Consider the following 21,920-nt stretch of genomic DNA (forward strand, 5'->3'; position numbering starts at 1 on the left):
AACCTTAAGTTTTTCGGGATGCAATGGTGACTTATGGAGTACGTGTGGATTGCTGCCTAACCAATAACGCATATTTTGCTTATTGACGAAGCCATTCAGCCAGAAATGAGGCTCATCGCTGAAGATGATTTTTCAACGAAAATCTGGTTCATTTTCAAGTTATTGCTCAGCCCAATTCATGAACATACGACGCTTCTGCTGGTCAAGCGGCTTCAGTTCTTGCGTCAATTTGATTTTGTAAGGATGTAGACCAAGATCTTTTCACAAAATTCGCCACAACCAGAATTTACACACAAAAATGTTACGAGTAAAACTTTACTTTTTTGAAGTCTCCATACAAAAATGCCATGTTTTCCAGGAACTGTAAAGGATATAAAGTTGAAGTCTTCGACCAAAGTTCATATTGTAATGAGATCTAAAATTTCGTCGAATACTCTATATCGCTATCTTGACTTCAAACAAAATTAGGATTTGTGGTATTTTTTTAAAGAAAACATAAAAAAGTTGTTGTCCCTGTAAAAGTACCCATCTTCTGATGTATGGGTGACTTGTTGGAGAAGCGCTATTCACATAGTTTTTTTGAGAATTAAAATAAATTTAAGAAAAATTAATTTTAATTTTTAAAATATTGTTTTTTTTTTCTGTGTAATTTCGTTTGAAAAAAATTGTATTATTTGAAAATTTGAACATTTTTGTAAAAAATAATGAATTTTGGCCCTTTTCAATAAGTAGTCTAATTCTTTTTCGAAGATTTCAAGTATGCAAAATTGCTTAAATGACCAATGTACTTATACTCACACCGTTTCACTGCAATATGAGATGTTGCTGCCAATGCACAATGGTCCAGGAGATGCATTTAAGTGGAAATTAGCATTTAGAGCTCTACAGTTATTCTCTAGACAAAAACTGTCTTAGACAAAGTTGTTACTCTTGATAGAGCGCTCATTTTTATGTTGTCAAAAATAGAGTGACCAAAATTGTCGATGAAATAAAAAATCTAACTTTTTTATCTTTATAGATATAGGTAAACATTGTTCGACAATGTTGTAGCTCCAATTATTTTAGATATCTTTGTAGAACAAAGTTTTTCTCTATCTCTTGAAATAACCGATATAAAGCCTTTTTTCTAAGTTACGTTAGGGTCACCATGAATAAAACTGTTTTTTGGTCTAACTTTTATATTTCAAATTTTACAAGCAAATTAACTTCGAAAGGCTTTATCGATTCGATTATTATCGAAAGACTTTATCGATTATTTTAAAAGATAAAAAAAGCTTTGTTCTACAAAGTTATTTAAAATAACTGGGGCTACAACATTGTTGAACTATGTTTATCTCTATCTATAAAGATAAGAAAGTTAGATTTTTCATTTCATCGACAATTTTGGTCGCCCTATTTTTGATAACATAAAAATGAGCACTCTATCATAACTAACAACTTTTTCTAAGACAGTTTTTGTCTAAACAATAAATATCTCCCACAAAGTTGTTTTTAGCGCCTTCTATCTAAGTTACATTAGGGTAAACATGAAAAAACGTTTTTTTTTCACTCTAACTTTTATATTTAATATATATAATTCTACATCAAAATGGTCTTCGTACGACTTTTAGAGCTTACTAATACAAACGATGCAGAACTTGTCAATATCTCAACTTTAATCAAAGTTATTGATATTTCTTGCCAAAAAAACACGCTCTTCTCATTTGTTTGTCATTCTTTCTGGAGCAAACATAAAAAAATGTTTTTCGAAAGAATGACAAACAAACGAAAAGAGCATGTTTTTTGGCACGAAATATCAATAACTTTGAGTAAAGTTGAGATATTGACAAGTTCTGCATCGAAAAATGTTTGTATTAGTAAGCTCTAAAAGTTTTTCGAAGACAATTTGCATGTAAAATTTTAAACATGAAAAGTTAGAGCAAAAAAACAGTTATTTTTCATGGTGACCCTAACGTAATTTAGAAAAAAAGGCTTTATATCAGTTATTTCAAGAGATACAGAAAAACTTTGTTCTACAAGGATGTCTCAAATAATTGTAGCTACAAACATTGTCGAACAATGTTTACCTCTATCTATAAAGATAAAAAGTTAGATTTTTTATTTCATCGACAATTTTGGTCACTCTATTTTTGGCAACATAAAAACGAGCGCTCTATCATGAGTAACAACTTTGTCTAAGACAGTTTTTGTCCAGAGAATAACTGTAGAGCTCTAAATGCAAATTTCCACTTAAATGCATCTCCTGGACCATTGTGCAATGGTCAATCGAGTTGGCACGAAATTCGTCAATTTTTTTTTTACCAATGGTTAATATGTGTTATTCCTCTTGAACGGATTATGTTTTTGAAGTTGGAGTCGATTCGTTGCCTAGTTTCTATGCCCTCATAAAGGGTTTACAAGGAGTGTAGAACGCTTTCGTGAACAATTCGCCTATAAAGAAATAATTCGTTAGCAAACATCATTTGTCATCACTACCAGCGAATTTTAGACAATGAACGAATGGAAGGCAAACCAACAACTATCGTATTCAATTGACGATCAATGATGAAAGTATATATTCACACAAACCATTCTGCCAGAAATGAAATCTCCACACAAATAAATAAGGTTCAATTGAATCATTGAACAAAGCAGCATACGAATATCATCATGCTGGTCCAATCTTCCTTAACCCCGACCTGCATTAGTCTGTGCGGTTGATCGTACAATGTCAACACACATGGTCACAGACAGGGATATTAGGTCGATGAACGCCACAAGCGCTCGCGTGTGGGGTGTGGTTCCGCCCAGAAACTCGACCGCCGTTCACCACATTTGTCATCCAATTATTTGTGTTTGTTTGCTTTTAGTTGCAAAACGCTAACACAGATTCAATACCTAGCACATCCAGTCATACTGCAAATATATACAACAACAACAAAAAAACAAACAGAAGAAAAAACTAACCTTGGCCTTCACCTTGTGATCAGTTTTCGCCGAAGCGGATGATGCTGGTCGCAGCCTTTTCATTCGAGACAATGACGGGGAAAGACCGCATCTGTCCGCCAATCTGTGTGTTTGCACAAGCGGCGACATGCGGTGGATGTCTGAATTTCACGAAAGTTTTTTTTTTGTGCTTTCACTTTTAACAATCACGACCTACCCATCAGCTGTTGTACATTCGGTTCGGAGAGACTCGATCATTCTTTGTGTTAGAAGCACATCGTTCGCGCGAAGCATGCTTCTGAACGCCGCAATCGAACACGCTGCGAAACTAGGTCAAATTTGTTTTTGCGTTTGGATTTCAAGGACTCCGAGTAGATTTTAGGGAAATAGGAATAGAATCAGCATAATCGCATGAGGAAAACATTTAATTAATTTAACCTGTGGCTGATTATTGCGTAGGACTGCTGTTGTGGTCGATTATTTTTATAATAACCTACATACCACTTACCCCGAATTGATGTCAAGAGGGAAACAATAAATTCAATTATTTGAAAAGTATCTTCGTTTTTTTGGTCATTTTCTGAATGAAATTTTTCTTTATTGAAAATCAATTGATCCCGCATAAGATCTCGCAAGTATCTGTTGGCCGTTATTATCTATGACCTATATTCTACAATTTCATAATTCTATTCGTGTAGAATTTCTGAGACTCATCGGTGAAAAACTTTTTCAAGTTATTTTCGACAGATCTTCTATCGACCAATGTTTTTTCAAGGTTCAAGGATGTTCTGCAAGGATCGGAATAAATGGTAGCCATTTGCAAAGCGTGGTATGGATGAAGGTGGATGTCTCATAACATTCCAATTTTCCATTACCTGTGATGATTTGCTTCAGAAATGTGTCGTTTTCGTTGCGTCCTCATAGTGCTTCACTGATTGCAATTCGGTTAATCAAGTTCCTTTACGTTAATTCATATGGAAACGATGCTGTAATAGCCAACCACGCGCATATATACTTTCGTTGATCCCGTTCCAACAATTCAAAGGTCGAAGATGATATGGTCGGTCATCTGTCGATAACATGACGGCAATAGTTAAGTATGCCATGTAAACTTTGTCTGATTGCCCAGGAGTTGAACATGACAATGTGAAATTTGAATAATGTTAGGTTTAAAAAAAATATATAGTTACCATACAAGTTGAACCTTATGGACTGAATTCCTATTCCGAAATGTGATCAAAACTCCGGCTATGACTTCAAGTTTTTTCACACCGACTATGAACAAAATAGTTTCTCAGTTATTGAAAAATTAGTATTAGTCTTCAATTTTTTTTCCAACAAAACATTTTTTTCTCGATGTTTTTGTTTTACAAAGCCTAATAAATTCCTACACAGTTTTTCACAACCAAAACCTCTCGAACAGCGTTCACGCCGAAATGCATACTCCCTTTTAAGAAATTTCATGATTCAAAAAAAAATTCCACTCGTAAAAAATACTCAGTCTCCTAAACCAAACGCGCTCAGGAAAATGTCTTGCTGTTGCGTTCAAATCTGGACCACTTTAATTTAGCCGAACTGTTATTTGACGCCGAAAAGCTCATTTCGAAATCCAATTAAGGGGGTATTCTAATGTAGATGTCCGAATTTCGGACGTTTTTTTCGAACTGTGAACAAATAAAACAAATATTATACATTATTTCATTTTTGACATAGGACTATGTCTTTGATTTATATATAGGAGGGTTACTCTACGAAAAATGTAACTAAGGTGACGAACCAGCCAAAAGTGTTTTTTTATCTCATCTATTTATTTATTAGGCTCATTAGCATTTTAGCTGTAGCAGAGCCGGGTTTTAATCATGTACATATGTTTATGTTTCTATGAATTGTAAATTATACGGTAGTTAGTAGTAGCCATTTAAGGCGTTAAGATTTTCTGTTCCATTACGATTACATTATGGTAAATTACACAGTAGTAGCCATTTAGGCGTAAGGGTATTCTTTCTGTTCATCCATTGTTCAGCAGACCGGACAGCGGAGACAGTTGATATTGATAATTGTTGAGTTATTTATAGAACAGCAGCCCGATGGGTCTTGCAGAGCAGAGCAGTTGTATGGATGAATCGATCTTATTTCGACCGTGGATCGATTTCCATCGCTGATGATGGTTGCGTGGACGTAGTTATTCTATAACAACACAAAGATGGTCACAATTGAGGGCCCTGAGTTTGAACTCACGATCGATCGCTTGGTAAGCGAACGCGTAACCAAGTGGCTACGAAGACCCCCCCCAGCCAAAAGTGTTGAAAGTCACTATAATATAGAAAAAAAATGTAACGATTCATTAAGAGATTTGGAACGCATAAAACCCAAAATTGTTATTGCGACATGTATTGTATTATATACCATTAAACAGGAAATTTATCCAGCATTTTTTTTGCTTGAAACACGAACAAAAAATATAGTAAAAAAATGGGTGGGTTATATCTATGATATAAGCGCAAGGTTGACGTGGGACTACCGCTGTCCTAGTAAGCATTTGTATTGTATTGGTTGAATTATCGATTGAATCGATTTCGATTTGGCTAAATTGTTTGAGCTCGTTATCATGGAACCGCTAAACGCTCTCAGCAAGCCGTACATTAGCACTGACCAGCACGGATTCACGACGGGTCGCTCCACCACTACAAATTTACTGTGTCTCACCTCCTACATTACCAATTCTATGTTGCAATACGCTCAAACGGACGCCATTTATACAGATTTGACTGCGGCCTTTGATAAATTGAACCACCGTATAGCTGTTGCCAAACTCGACAGGCTTGGGATTAACGGCAACCTTCTGCAATGGTTCCAATCATACCTCGCTGGCCGCCAACTAGCCGTCGTTATTGGCGACTGTCAATCCTCTCTATTTGCTGCTACTTCTGGCATACCACAAGGTAGCCATCTGGGTCCACTGATTTTTTTGATCTATTTTAACGACGTAAATTTGGTGATTGAAGGACCACGACTGTCATACGCAGATGATCTGAAAATTTACCTTCGGGTCTGCTCAATTGAAGATTGTCACTTCCTTCAGAGACAGTTGGATGCTTTCGCCGATTGGTGTATGCTCAACCGCATGGATGTAAACCCCGCTAAATGCTCCGTCATCTCGTTCTCGAGCACGAGAAAGACCATATTGTATACGTATGTCTTGCGTGACTCAGAAATCGAGCGCGTTAGTGAAGTCAAAGACCTAGGAGTAATATTGGACACGCAACTCTCGTTCATTGTCAATAAAGCGACCAGAACTCTTGGATTCATCTTCAGAATTGCCAAAAATTTCACTGACATCTACTGCCTCAAATTTCTCTACTGCTCTCTATCTCGCTCTGTTTTAGAGTATGGTTCTGCAGTTTGGACTCCTCACTACAACAATGGCGTCGAAAGAGTTGAGTCTGTTCAACGAAGGTTCGTGAGATATGCACTCCGCAGATTGCCGTGGACGGACCCCTTCCGATTACCGAGTTACGAGAGTCGTTGTCAGTTGATTAACCTGGAACTTTTATCGGTCCGTAGAGATACAGCCAGAGCTCTGTTCATAGCTGATGTTTTGCAAGGACGCATCGACTGTCCCGTTCTCTTGGAAAACATCAATATCAACGGAGGCGAATTGGCGTAGTGGTAACATCCATGTCTCTCACACTAAAAATCACGAGTTCAATACTCACTCCCGACATTCTTCCAAAAAAATAAAAGTAAAGTGACGAACCAGCCAAAAGTGTTGAATGTCACTATAATACAGATATAAAAAAACCCATTTGTTTATTTCATGGAAAATAACATTTAATTAACTGTGATAGACGCGTAGAAATATTTCCTATCAATTGATGCCGATCTATTAAGAAATGTTCGATTTATAAGCATTCGAAATATTTCATTATTTCCTGCATGTTCTGTGTTTAGTTTCACATTTCGACCCCATATACTCTGGCTAAACGTAGTCCCACGTCGAAAAGTAAAACAATTTGACGATTAAAATGGGTATGTTTTTCGATTGCACTAACCACTCGCTTTCCTCCCCGACGCAACGAGCAATCGAGCACACTGTGAGTCGATGCCTATCACGAATTATTCTCCAAACAGGCATTTATAAGTTGACAGAATCAATGGACGGATGATATTGGAAGATAGTTTTACACCATTATCCCCAAAGTTCAATCAATTCGGGCCGAATTCACGTCTTTATCGTGTAGGTCTTGCTACTAACAATTTTTGTGATTGTGGTCCAGGATGTCATAATATCGAGCATGTTGTTCGGTTATATAAAAAATGCAATCAATGATTTTAAGTGGCTGCTGCTTTAGAAGTTCGTAATGGTATAGACACGCATATCGGATTATGATAATTTGTTCCCCGCATATGTCTTTCTTAGAAGCCCACTTCACTTCCTCGAGTGCGCTTGCACATTCCTTCTTTCCCATTCCTACACATAAGCAGAACTTAGCACCCAATGAGATCAGTTCACTACAGCAACTACACGAACTTCCCAAGAGAGTACTTATGGCCATGGAATACTCAATATACATCACCTGGTTATGAAGTTATTACAACCCTCCACAAACAATGTTCCAGACAATGTGGCAACGACGGAGAAAATGCTATTTTTATTCATAATACATTTATGTAGCCATAGATTTATTTGACTTAGGTTCATATTTATGTAGATCTTAACTATTTAGACTCGTGTTTAAAAATAATAAATGATGACTCCTTGTATTCTTTGGAATAATTGAATAAACAGAAGAAAAGGCCAGTAATGGCTTTAATGGTATTTTTGTGTACATTTATGAACAGAATGTGGTTCTGAATTCTACCACGTTATCTCATCTAACCCGTATAGGATACAAGTTCATACATGAAACGGTTTTTTCAGGGCTTCAATTTGATGTATCAAAAGAGAAAATATTACAGATTTTGACCAATGAAGAAACTCAATTCAAATGCAATTACTACACACAATCACAGTCCTATGTCAAAATCCCGTCCGTGCCCCTAGGCTCAGATCCATCTACTTTTGTTTCTTCATCTTTTAACAATACAACAAGAACTGAACGGAAAGAAAAATCACCGAAAAATTTGATTTTTTTTTTCAAATCTCTAGACTAGAATACATCTACGTTATTTTGCATCGCGTTTCTGTTCGAGAAAGAAAAACAAACAAAGCCGCATGGCGAACAATGAAAAAACGTGTGAGACATGTGTCAGTAAAATATTGAGCTGTCGCAGCAGATAGCTAATTATTTTGTTTATGTTGTTTTCATCTAACAACGTCTAAACCGTAGCACCGTCAGAGATCCTTCCGATGATAATAATGTTTGATATGAGTGAGCAAAATAACCCAGCTATGTTCCCATTAATTATTCAAGTGACAATAACGAAATTCGAACACCAGCTTTATCTTTCACTTGTAGAACCGGTTGATGAAGAATGAAATATTCATTCATTGAAGGAATCTCAACGAGCCTTCATTTTATTGTGACAACTCAGACAATTGGCTTTTTCAAACAGACAGTAAATAACGCATAACAGAAGCAGCGTAATGTCCGAGCAGTTCTCCCCTCTGGATGCTACATTCGCCTTACTTAATTGTATGTATCTGACAACTGGTTGATACGAAACAGAATTTGACTAGTAGCTGATGTCAACTGAATAGTTCATAGCATACCACAACAAATGTTGTGACATTTTTAGTAAACAATCGAAGATGTGTTTGACACGTTGTCTCTAACCGATGTTTGTTAAAAAAAAACCTTGTTTTATCTTGTTGGTCAATACCAAATACTGGCAATAAAATATAACACAATTGATAGGGCAGAACCAGTACAGAACTGTAAGTTTGCCGAAGCGATCGTTTGTATTTCGTGTGAACGCCGCTATTGGTAACAAAGTTTTGAATTGCTACATCTGTTGTTGGACTTCCGTCGAATTACAGCCTCATAGCTGGATATTTGTAAAAGTGGCACGATCTCATGTAAATTCGTTTCATTTTGTTTTAATTAATAATTAATAATAATAAATAATACAGAACAAAGAGGTCGAGAGTGCGTCGAGAAATTTGAAAAAAAAATTTAAAAAAATATACAAAATTTTTTAAAAATAAAATCAATTGCATGTATTTTACTGTGGCAGTTGAACTAGGGGACAGTATAGAGATCGGAGACAATGTGGATCATGGAACCCCCTTTTTAGTTTGAAAATGTTATGTGTCTCTGGCTGCAGAAGCAACTTAAATTTCGAAAAACGAACGACATTTGAATTCTTACTTGAAGTGAACAGTGGAGCGATTATATTTCTTGAGTGCAGTGTTAATCGAATGACCATAGACATGTTTACGGATAGACCTTCTTCTATTCAGTCAAGTCATATTCAACTGAGGATAGTCAGGGGACTATGAAGCCATCGGACTTCGCATTCAATTGGAAATCAGTTTTTGCTTCTTCGGCAGTTCTCCCGTCAACATAAATCAAAAATCATTCGGCTTTCTCGTCACTAAATGTTCTAACGACGCTCCGTGCTCATTTCATTCTTCGCCGTCAAATGGACTTCACTGCATATTGAAGTGACTCCAAGTGACTGAATTCGTCTCTTTCTCTCATACAGCGGCGTAGTGAGGGTAGACAGCGCCCCCGGCAAACGATGAAAATGGCGCCCCAAAAACTATCACTTTTTTCGATTTTTCCACTAGTTTTGAGATTGTGATATTTTGTATAAATATGAGGAAAACCACTCACTTATACCAATGTTTACTTTGATCAGTTTATTCGTATTTAGACGTCTAGAAATATTGTTACCAACTTCGCTTATTCTCTAGCTAAATCTTTGCCTTGCGTGCTTTAGCTGAAGCCAAATGGTCCAAAATTTCATCAAAATCAAAGTCTTAGCGTTTTTTTCTCGTTCGAATGAATTGTCAAATCATTGAGTTGGCCTTGGCTTATTTTAGAACGCAGATAATTTTCAATCAATTGAAGCTTACTGAAACTGCGTTCGTACTACCGTTCCGAATCATATTTCGGACGCTTAAGGCATATGATGCAGAAAACAGATCTACACTTTATGCACAGGTATTATTTGGTAGATATTTTTAATAAATTAGTTGAATATGCTTTCAAGCTTTCTAGTTTGGTACCATTTTGATTGAAAACATAATAAAATCATCGAATAAAATTCTTTTCAAATGAAGCGAATAAGAATCAAACTTCGGACACTAAATCAAATTTCGGGCAGATTGAATTCAAATTTTGGACACTTTGTTTTGTAATTTTTTGGACGAAAATTACATTACACTTGATTATATTTTATAATCAACTGCGAAACACTTACCACGTAATCACAGTATACTGTTAACGATGATGAGAACTGATGAAACACGGGAGAAATTTAAATATTTATTAACGGGTAAATTCTACGTGCTCACGCTAAACAAACGTCAAACACAAACGATAATGAGTGGTGCTGTTGAATTTTTTCCTACTATGTGATAATTCAAATGTTATTCCCAAATGAAGTGATAGTGAAACCAAGGGATCACTCTAAAGAAGCAATTGTGATATTGAATTTATAGTTATATCATCAGTGCATGAAGCATTTCAAGATATTAGAACAAAGTGTCCGAAATATGATGTTGTCCGAAATATGATTCAGAACGGTATACCACTGTAACAGGAAGCGTCAGTAAAATTCGTAACGCCGTCTCGATGATAGGATAAAATGCATCGAGAGAATATCTGAGAATAATGTTCAAGATGCCTAAAAGCATCGAAGAGTTCAGGTCAGGAAATAGGTCCTTCATCTGCATCTTAAGCACTTCCACCTCTGATACAACATCTGATCCATGATCCTGATCCAATTGATCCATGCTCGTAGATGTTAGTCAGTCTTTCGTTATAAATGAAAAATCTGATGCTATATCCGCTATGCAGGGGTGGCCAAACTTCCCACCACTCCTTCCTCTTTCCAATACAATATGTTTTTTAAGTCACTCTTAATAAGTAGTACTTTGATTGTAAAATGTTGTTTTGGGTAGCGAGAATAATGATTTCTTCTCAAAAACTAGTTAGTTATAATAACAATAGGCTCTTTTATTTTTTATGTTTTTATTTTTATTGCGAACAATCTTATTTTAAGCACATTTGATCCTGAATGTTGGTTTTGTTTTTAGGTTGTATATTTTCGACATGTTTTTCATATTTTTGTTCAAATGCACTCAAATTTATTTGCAAACAGGTTCCCAGATAGTAATCTGTCAACGGAGAGCGATATTTTGTTTCGATTGTATTCATAGTAGAAAATATTGTTTTCGGTTATAAGTATATCCAAAAAAAGTTATCAACAACACATTTCCTCACAAATAAATTCCAATAAGTACAGTAAATCAACTGCTTAATCTATCTTGATTTAAAAAGTATATCGCCATGCAAATTGAAGATATCATTTTCAATCAATGCTTTTTAATTTCATCGACATTTATTCTATGTTGATTTCATCAGTGAATGGAAATGACATGAAATATTTTGAATTATATTATTTTTGCAATATCTTTAAATCTTCTATCGAACTCATTTCGTAACAAAGAAATTTAATCTGCACAACGATCGCATTCATGTGTTTTAATCTGCTGATTTAGTCGCAATATTTTCGAATTGCTTTAAATCTCGTCTCATAAATTGTGCTTCTAAGAGGTTTTCAGTTTTTTTTCCTTCAAATTTAATTGATTCGGTATGATGACACAATGAAAAACGAGATCATGCACCTAATTGAGGATATGATTTATTTGCAGTTGCCATTAATTCTTTTTTTTAAAAACAGGGTGTAATAATAATTCTCCGATATTTGATCCACAGCTCTCTTGCCCTGAATTTGCGTTTCTGCAAACTACGTAGGCAGTTTTTACGTAGTGATTTGAACTAACTATATTGACTGTTCAGAGTGTCAAATTCCTCACATCATCGGATTTCAATATTTTTGCGCACAGTACTTGCTGATGGATACAATGTTAGTTGATAAAATTTTGAATATTATCATCAATTTTGACTCATAAATCCATTATGACTTCCAACCAAGCTTCATAAGTCATAATCGATACCAATTTTTGTACTGGAAATCATGCTTTAGTGAAGAAGGACTTGAACGAGCTCTTATGTCGTTTGTTCCTTCTTTGATAAAAATTTGTTAAAAATACATCCTTATTAGACATATCCTGCAAACACAACCTGTTGGATACACATAACTATGTGGCATCAGTTGATTCGTCAAGTTGTAAGAATTCAACCGGAAATTATCAATACTTTCTATCAGCATTTCATCCAAATTTTAACTTTTAGCTTCTGCTCTACGTATATATAACTGTGTTTCTTGACAGCGACTTTTTTTTAATCAAAGTAATTATTTCAGATTCATTGTTAAAATTATCAAACAATAATCCTCCTGAAGAAGCAAAACTCCTTTAACCGTCTTCACAAGGCTTCTTATGCTTCAATAAAATTTCATTTACTTCAAATGATGCAAGTGTGGCTGTTTTCGACTTCGAATTCGATCTCGAGAATACTCGAGAAGATTCGAGAATTTCTTTTCATTTTAATATTTTTTGGGAACGACTCCTTTTGTACATGGCGGATTTTATTAACGTGTAAATATCCGACAGGTGGGCGACTAGGAAAAGCAAATACTATATTTACATTTGCAAGTCATTCGTGTGTTTGATGGTGCTTATACATAGTTTTTCTGGTTATTATTGAAATTCTCGAGCTGCCGCCACGATGTTTAATCAAATTTTTTGGTCTCAAAATAGCATTCATCGTATGGTTGATGAACCGATTTCGAAGATTTTTTTTTGTCCTGATTATGTTCAGAAAATATCCGCTCGACAGTTGCCGAGGAGTGAGGCGTAATGAGAACGTTACAAACAATGCATCGAAGCGCTGAAAATGCAAGCGATCCGACATTTTTTTAGGCATCCAATTTATATCCACCAATCCGGCACAAGCTTGTTTTCTGAAACTGAGTAATTTTACCTTTAGGGTACGGAATTCATTTTCCAGACCATGAACATTCCCATCGTAGAACCCTGGAAACGCCTCTAGCTTAACGTTAATGCTTGTTAAATTAAAAAAGCTTCAAATTTAGTAGCATTGGACATTGAAACAACGTAAGAATCCTCGCAGATATTAATGAGATCGATCAAATACAAATTTTTAGGGGGTCTTCGTGCCACTTGGTTTCGCGTTCGCTTAATAAGCGATCGATCGTGAGTTCAAACTCAGGGCCCTCAATTGACCATCTTTGTGTTGTTATAGAATAACTACGTCCACGCAACCATCATCAGCTATGGAGATCGATCCACGGTGGAACAAAGATCGATTCATCCATACAACTGCTCTGCTCTGCAAGAAACATCGGGCTGCTGTTCTATAATTAACCCAACAATGATCGATTTCAACTGTCTCCGCTGTCCGGTCTGCTGAACAATGGAAGAACAGATAGAATACCCTTACGCCAAAATGGCTACTACAGTGTCATTTACCATAATGTAATGGAACAGAAAAACCTAACGCCTAAATGGCTACTCTACTACTGTCTAATTTACAATTTATAGAAACATAATTATATGCACATGTACACGATAAAAACGCGGCTCTGTTACAGATAAAATGCTAATGAGCCTGATAAATAAATAAATGGGATTAATAAAATACAAATTTTTCAGCTCTTCATGTAAATTTAGGTTTTTCAGCTGGGAGCAGCAGTTGCTCTCAATTTGATATATCGATTATCTAAATCGGTTCAGTGGTTCAAAAGTTATGAATTTTCGAAAAAAAATATTTTTGGAAAAAAAAGAAATTTGATTTTTTGGACCACCCTAAAATGGAAATGGTCACCCTAACGAAAAAATAAAGAAATACGGGTCTAATGTTTTGCGATAAAGAACACAATTACCACTTTTGACGAAAATCTGAGAACCACTATATCGGTTTGACATGGAATGGGAAACGATTTTAAAAACGCTACTCGTTACTCGTCCGGTTCAGCTCTTGATTTACAAAGTACAACCAGCTGAAACGCCAGAGAGCTGGGAATCTCAATCTCTTGAGGTTCTCGAACCAGTCTGGGGCATCTACTGCCCCAGACTGGTTTCTGTATTTCCTCTGCGCTGGTACTCAATAAGCGATGATACGAGTCATGATATCAATAAACCTGGTAACGGCATATCCTCGATAGTAGATGGATATAATGCAGTGACAACATCTATCTGGAAATTGAGGGAACTCAGGTCTGATACATCTTCAAACTTAAATAGCGACGGTAGTGGAGGCGATCTGGCGTAGTGGTAAAATTCATACCACTCACGCTAAAGGTCACGAGTTCAATTCTCACTCCCGATATTCTTCCAAAAATGGAAGTAAAGTGACGAACCAGCCAAAAGTGTTGAAAGTCACTATAATACAGATAAAAAAAATCAACGAAGGTAGACCATCCAGTACAGGATGATCAGTGTCGAAAGGTATTACTGAATCGGTGGCCTCGACAATCAAGCACCATGATAAAGCAGCATTATTTGCTAGCACTACATCGTGCAAGCGACCATTCCTGTCGAGCACTGAATCGATCTGCGTTAGTCCATGAAAATAGAAGCCATCGAGTACGGCCGAGGAAGCAGCCGGAAGAACAGTCAATAGAGGAACGAACGATCGATGAGATGTTCCAAACTAAACCCGACTGATTGTAGTCACCAAACGCAATTTCTACGACCTGTTCTAAGCTGAGAAAGGATGACTTCAGTGGAATCAATAGTCTTTTCGATGCAGTTAAGGTCACCTTATCGGGTGGTAATTGAATAACGCTAATAACTCACTGGAGTGGAATCGATAAAACCACCTAACCTGGATGAGACGGCTATCAAAACACCATGAAGCTGCTGTGTGAATTAAGATCGTACTAGATCTAACTTCGTGAGAACGATTATACCGTAATCTAATTCAGCGACAGCAACGAAGAAGTCGTCGATTTTGGTGCGAAGGTTCCTGGTTGAAAGAGCACAATTGCGATGGGTGGTATAGGGGCTTCCATGGTACTTATGGCAATATTGCAAACATGGCTCTGTATCATGTATAATTTTTTTATGTAAATGATGGTTTTGTATAACGTGATTGAAAAACGTAACAAAACTGAGAGAATCGTATATTTCATTGAGTTATTTTTCTAATCTCTCTTGGGAGTGATGTTTAAAATCTATTTACTACGACCATCACTTATCATCATTTAACGTTTGCTTTTAAAAAATGGACTCGGAACTAAGACAGAACTAAGAACTAAGACAGATAATTGAGTTTGATAAAGTTCTCACGAAGGGAATTATTTTAACTTACTTGCAAAATAATTCTACGCCCTTGTGAGCGGCCTTCCAACAGTTAACCGAAACATTCGCCATGGCGGACGAAAACATGCGTGTAGGCCTGGTTTTGAGTTCTTTCTTCGTCATCGTTTTTGAGCGGCTTTGACATCCCCTTCTCGCTGATTGTCAGCCACAGCAGCACTGTCTTGAGGAACTTGGTGTGTGAAATAAACTTCACTTCGGAGCTCACTTCCTGGGGAACTAAAATACGAAGTGCCCTGCCAGTCGTTGCCATCCAAGGTGAGATAGGTCTCGTCGTCCATCACCACCATCACCAGCTGTTGTTGAAAGAAAGACAAATACTCGGAACTCAGCCAGAGCATGAGATGAGAATTATAAAAATTCTTTTGGCTAAAAAATGTCTAAAAAGTGAAAAACGTTTTCAATCAAACGAAGGGCTCATTTCAAGAATGGGATGAAGGGTAGCACGATCAAAATTTGGTCGAAGAAAAATCCGTTCATTCATTCAAGCTGAACTTAAGAAAGAATATACTGAAGGTTAAAGTTGATTTATGAATCAAAATCTAGTTTTTTTTTATTTCCACTCCGCGAACTTTTCGAACGGTCTAGTAGATGACACCAAAATATACAAAATACGAAGTAGTAACCACTCAACCACTGTAACTTGTAAACAAAATGTTAGAACATTTGAATGTTGCGAAATCATTGCAACGGAACCAATATAAATTTGAAGACACCCAGAACGTAGACCTTCTTAAAACTATGCCACAAATCAGTTGTATGGCATATGCTACCATCTTGAGTAATGCACCGCACCAAGTTCTCGTAATACCATCACTCGAAAAACAGCGGGAACTAATTCGAACTCCCCATATTAATGTTGTGTTTCTCCTTTCCTTCTCATTACAGTCAAAATTCAACTCGACAAATCTGACAGCAGCATCAAAATGGCCCCATCCCAGTACCACCATGCCAGTAGCAACGGGAAGGTAGACGAGAAACTCCTCGTCCCGACGAGTAACGGCACAGCAGGCGCAGCAAAAGATAATCACGTCATCGTGGGAGATGAACTAGAGGACGATGATGATTACGAGCTGGTACCACCGGATGGTGGTTGGGGCTGGCTGGTACTGGCCGGATCAATGTTAGTTAACATTCTTGTACCTGGCACAATCAAAAGTTTCGGCGTGCTGTTCGTTGAATTTCTAGAAGCATTCCAGGCGTCCCCCTCGTCTGCCGCATGGATTCCGGCTCTATGCTATTTCCTGTACAGTTCCCTCGGACCTCTATCAAGTATACTCTCGGTGAAGTATAGCTACAGAACCGTAACAATCATTGGAGGAACGTTTGCGGCAGCTGGCATGATCATAACCTATTGGGCGACATCGATTAATTTTCTATATGTCAGCTATGGTGTTCTCGTGGGGACGGGAGCCGGGTTATCCTTCCCACCTACGGTTTATATCGTGACCTCATATTTCGTCAAGCTTAGAGGTCTAGCTAATGGGCTATGCATATCAGGAAGTGCTCTTGGATCGATCATTCTACCACCAGTTTTGAGGTATTTGTTGGTGACTTTTGGATATCGGGGAGCTTGTCTAATAATGGGAGGAATTACACTCAATGTCTGGATTGCTGCTATATTTTATCAACCTGTAGAGAAGCACATGAAACGGGTGAAGAAAGTAAAAGAGACTGACCAACAAGTTGGAGACGACACAATACTGGAAGAGTCGGAAACGAACGATGAATTGGAAGTGGACCAAACACAAGACCGATCAGCAATCAAACCCAAGTTTATGATATCCGGTGATGATACTCCGGTAGCAACTCCAACCATGGAACACAAATCGCCAGATATTTTTCGATTCAATCCGAAGAACGGCCTTATCGATGGTTTTTCGAGAAGCGTCTCAGCCGCTGCTGTTCCTTACCACAAAGAGGATGTTACCAATCGACAGCGTAAAATAAGTGCCACGATCAAGGAGGATCATCGTAATCTTACGTTCTCAAGTCAACTCAATGATTCCCAAGGCTCGCATTTTCGCTTGCACAGACTTAACTCCATGCGTAGCGGTCAAAGGCTACCGAAACGATCCCCATCGACAAGCAGCTTCCAGTACATCAGCACACCTTATCATGGCAGCACTCTATCCACGCATCAGCCTAAAGAGTTTGCTTCTCACCTATCGCTACGATCGATAGCGGACAGTTTCAAACCGTCCAAGCAAACTGGTGATAAGTCCGATGAGAATTCCGGATGCAAGAAGTATTTCGATCTCTCGCTGCTGACTGATCCTTCATACCTGGTGATTCTGATATCAAACTCCACGAACGCAATTGGATACACAAACTTCATTATTCTGCTACCATCATACGCTCTCTCGCTGGGATTCGACAAGAGTCTTGGGGCGTACCTGTTATCGATTGTATCCACGCTGGACTTGGTCGGACGAATCGGTGGATCCGCTTTGTCCGATACGAATCTGATTCCAAGAACGTGGTACTTCGTTGGCGGTCTATCAGTTTCGGGCCTGGCTCTGGCATTACTCCCTCTGGTCAACTCGTATTCGATGGTTAGTGTGTTCTGCGCGCTATTCGGACTTGCTTCCGGGACGTATGTTGGAATTACAGCCGTACTTATGGCGGATATGCTGGGAACTGAGCGGCTGACTTCATCCTATGGAATTAGTTTATTTGTCAACGGAATACTGCAACTCATTGGGCCTCCAATTTGTGGGGTTATCTTCGAGAACATTGGCAACTATCGGTCTCTTTTCACCGCCCTTGGTTTGATACTTCTCGGTGGTTCGTCACTGTGGGGATTCATGCCGCTGATTCAGAGGAACAAACGACGGAAGGCACAGAAAGCAGCGACACTCCAACAGGAGGCTGAAAAAAGTCTTATCGCGTAAGCGAAGCATTTTATCGGGAACTGTGTGATTGTTTTCAAATCACTTGATAATGGAATTTTTAATTTTTGTTTTACTTTTCAAAAGATGCACAGAAATAATTAATCAAGAGGCGGTCACGCGTATCGAAGATTTCTTGTTAAACGTACCGCAATCAAGGGGTATTTAATTGGATAAATTCTTACCAATAAGACATTCGTTTTTCAGCTAGTTTTTCATCCTACACTACGATGTAGAGCAATTACTAACTCAAGCCGTTATCTTTTATAGGGGAAACAGGAAAACAATACGAGTATTATATTTTTAGCTATTTACATATTGCGTGGATCGGATTCTAAGCTGATTTTTGTTTTGTGCGAGAATGATTAGGTTAGGTTTACTGTGACACAAATCAATCTGCCATAAAAACTGTTCGATCCCGGAAGGGATATAAGATGTGTGTGGAATGTATGAGTGTACAATTGCGAGAGACTATATAAATTCCGAGGTATCAGTGAATTTTAATGAACAATTTTATCAATGTAACTTGTAATATAATTATAGTTCTACTAACAGAAAAACGAAAAAAACAATATAATAATGACAAGTATACCAATTGTTTCTACTGCTCGCTATGCGTATGTGCGATATCACATTCCTTCGACACAAGAACGCGTCTTGCAAAATAAACATAACCTTCTTTATGTGGTAGTTCATAAGCAAATACAGTCACTGGTATTAGGATGAAGGTGGAAGGAAGCCACAAATGGCTGCCACAATGCGTTCACTTCTTTCAAGGGATTGCTAAGATGGCCGCCTTTCTGTAGCCAGCATAGAAACTCATGAGCATAGAAATCATAACCTTAAATTAAAAATGATGTGCTCCGCGTGATCCTGTAGCAATGATTTTAATTGCAGATCGCCAAGAAAGCTTCCGAATGGGTGTCCAACCATCGTTTGCCAAAGAAAACTATCCAACGGAATCAAATATTAACATATATGACTCTAAACAGTAAACAATACGTGAACCCCCTTAGCGCGAGCACTGCTTTATGCTAGTGCCCTGAAGTTAAATTTCCATTTTTCAATTTTCCGCAATGGTTTTGTTTGTGTTGGTGAAAGCATCGTTATTTTTTTCGACACTGATGCCAGACAACATAATCGAAAGTGGAGGCGATCTGGCGTAGAGGTAACATCCATACCTCTCACGCAGAGATCACGAGTTCGATTCTCACTCCCGACATTCTTCCAATAATGGAAGTAAAAGTGACGAACCAACCGAAATGTTTTGAAAGTCTCTATAATATAGAAAAAAAAACATCGAAACAGCAATAAAAACCGCTCAATAAAATGTTATGTCATAGCGTTTCATGTCATGAAAATCAATAAAATAAAAGTGTGTTGGTATCAATACAATTATTGTTTTTACGTTTAATTGGTCTATAATGTATGTTTTAGAAACTTTAACATTGCTTAAGGAAATTGTATTGCAGAGCTCGAAACACTGAAACGGCTGCCTATGCTGTCAAAAATAGTAAACGGAAAAGTATTATATTCAATCAAAATATCTCGGCCAACGAAGATAAGGGTTAAAGCTTTCCAACGTGAATATGTGAAAATCGAACTACTGTGCAGAAGAACTTGTTAATACCAAAAGAGCCCCAATTCGCAAGTGTTTAAATTTGCTCATGTTACGCTCGCGTATAATCAGAATTCTACTTCATATGCATATACACCTCCTATATATATATTTATATTTGCAATTGTTCATCGGAACATATCTTTCATATATTTTACTTTACTATTGAATTGTTATGTTTTTCAAATGCATTCTAAAACCCGTGTCAGTGAAGCGCCACACAGTCTGATAAGTGAATTTATCTATTACGTATAAAAATCAAAACAAACGAAACGACCACTTCACATGTAGCTTCAAATGTCCGGTGGAGGTTACCCAGATCAACCTCAATCATTGCGACAAAGCACAGCAATTGTTGTGGCAGTCACCAATTGAAACTTGGGGTCTTCGTAGCCTAATTGGTTGCGTGTCCGCTACTAAGCGAACAATCATGAGCTTATAACTCAGGATTCTCAACTCATCATGTGATGGTGATCCCAGCCTCTCACTCCACATACGATCGATCTGCTGCATCGGTAATTGGTGCTATTTATAAACACAACGATGGAAGCCTCATATCAACAGTCCCGCTGTGTCCAACTGTGAACATTCGAAGAATAGAAATATTCTTACGGCCAAAAATGCGAAATGTGTTGTGTATCGAAAGAATAGGAATGAATACTCTTACGTCTAAATGGCTGATATGCGTGATAGATAAAAATGTGTATCGATGAGATAGGGATACTTTTACGCCTATATAGCTACTGTGTAATATACAACATGAGAAAAAATGTACACGATAAATTCGGCTCTGTTACAGCTGAATTGCTAGATGAGCCTAATAATAACAAAATAATCAGATGGGATAAAAAAAACAATTAAAACTAAGTGTGACGTTGCAATGATTGCAGAACCGCATCGTGTTCCTCGCGATAACGGAAACTGGGTGGCGGATAAAGCAGGAATGGCTGCAATACTAGTGATGGGAAGGTACCCCACCCAAGAAGTGGTAGAGAGCTCACAGGAAGGTTTCGTGATCGTCAACGGAACGGTAGTTGCTACGCACCCCAAGATGGTCACGGATAAGGTTAGCGACCTAAAACCAGTCATCATCGGAGGAGAATTCAACACTTGGGCTGAGGAATGGGGAAGCAGATGTACCAACGCCAGGGGCTACAACCTACTAGAAGCCTTCGCAAAACTAGACGTCACACTTCTGAATGTAGGCACTAGCAGCACCTTTCGAAGGGACGGCCGCGAATCCATCATCGATGTAACTTTCTGCAGTCCATCACTGGCGGCAAACACGAAGTGGAGAGTGTCGAAGGGGTACACACATAGCGACCACCAGGCAATTCTGTATAGTGGCGGCCAACGGAATCCCGCGGTGGTACAGAGAACAAGATCCTGTGAGCGGAAGTGGAGGACGAAGGTTTTTGACAAGGCGCTTTTCGTCGAAGCACTACGCATAGACAGCAGAACCCCTCGTCTGAGCGCCGACGAGCTGACAGGAACATTGGTGAGGGAATGCGACACAGCGATGCCGAGAAGACTGGACCCGAAGAATAAACGACGTTCAGCCTACTGGTGGAACGAGACACTCAACATCCTCCACGACCCAGAAGAAGAGTTCAGAGGGCACGAACCGATGTAGAAAGAGAGGAGCAGTTTGATTTGCTCCTACGTATCTCCAATTTCAATCATCGTAGTGGCAAAAGGTTCAAAGGAATAACTACGTCCACGCAACAATCATCAGCGATGGAGATCGATCCACGGTCGAAATAAGATCGATTCATCCATACAACTGCTCTGCTCTGCAAGAAACATCGGGGTGCTATTCTATTAATAACTAAACAATGATCATATCAACTGTCTCCGCTGTTTGTTTGTCTAACTGGATAATGGAAGGACAGAAGGAATACCCTTACGCCTAAATGGCTACTGTGCAAACGTACCATATGCGATGGTAATAGAATGGATCAATCACGGAGAGCAACTACGAATTGTACAGTCTACCCAAGCTCAAGCTCAAGCTCATATGCGATGATATAGAAGGGAATACTCTTACGCCGAAAAATGGGAACTGTGT

At 38.0% G+C, this 21,920-nt stretch overlaps 1 protein-coding gene across 2 annotated transcripts in view; it reads left to right on the forward strand.

The window, feature by feature from the left end:
• Positions 1-18,817, forward strand: part of LOC129762213 (monocarboxylate transporter 12) — a 63,855-nt gene extending 45,038 nt beyond the window's left edge. For both annotated transcript variants that reach the window (XM_055760265.1, XM_055760267.1), the window contains exon 3: positions 16,232-18,817. In XM_055760265.1, the coding sequence (XP_055616240.1) occupies positions 16,232-18,237 (2,006 nt within the window). In that variant the 3' untranslated portion in view covers positions 18,238-18,817. The remainder of the gene's footprint in view (positions 1-16,231) is intronic.
• Positions 18,818-21,920: the final 3,103 nt, after the last annotated feature.

This window comes from Toxorhynchites rutilus, chromosome 1 (assembly GCF_029784135.1).
Source record: "Toxorhynchites rutilus septentrionalis strain SRP chromosome 1, ASM2978413v1, whole genome shotgun sequence".
Classification (NCBI taxonomy): Eukaryota; Metazoa; Arthropoda; class Insecta; order Diptera; family Culicidae; genus Toxorhynchites; species Toxorhynchites rutilus.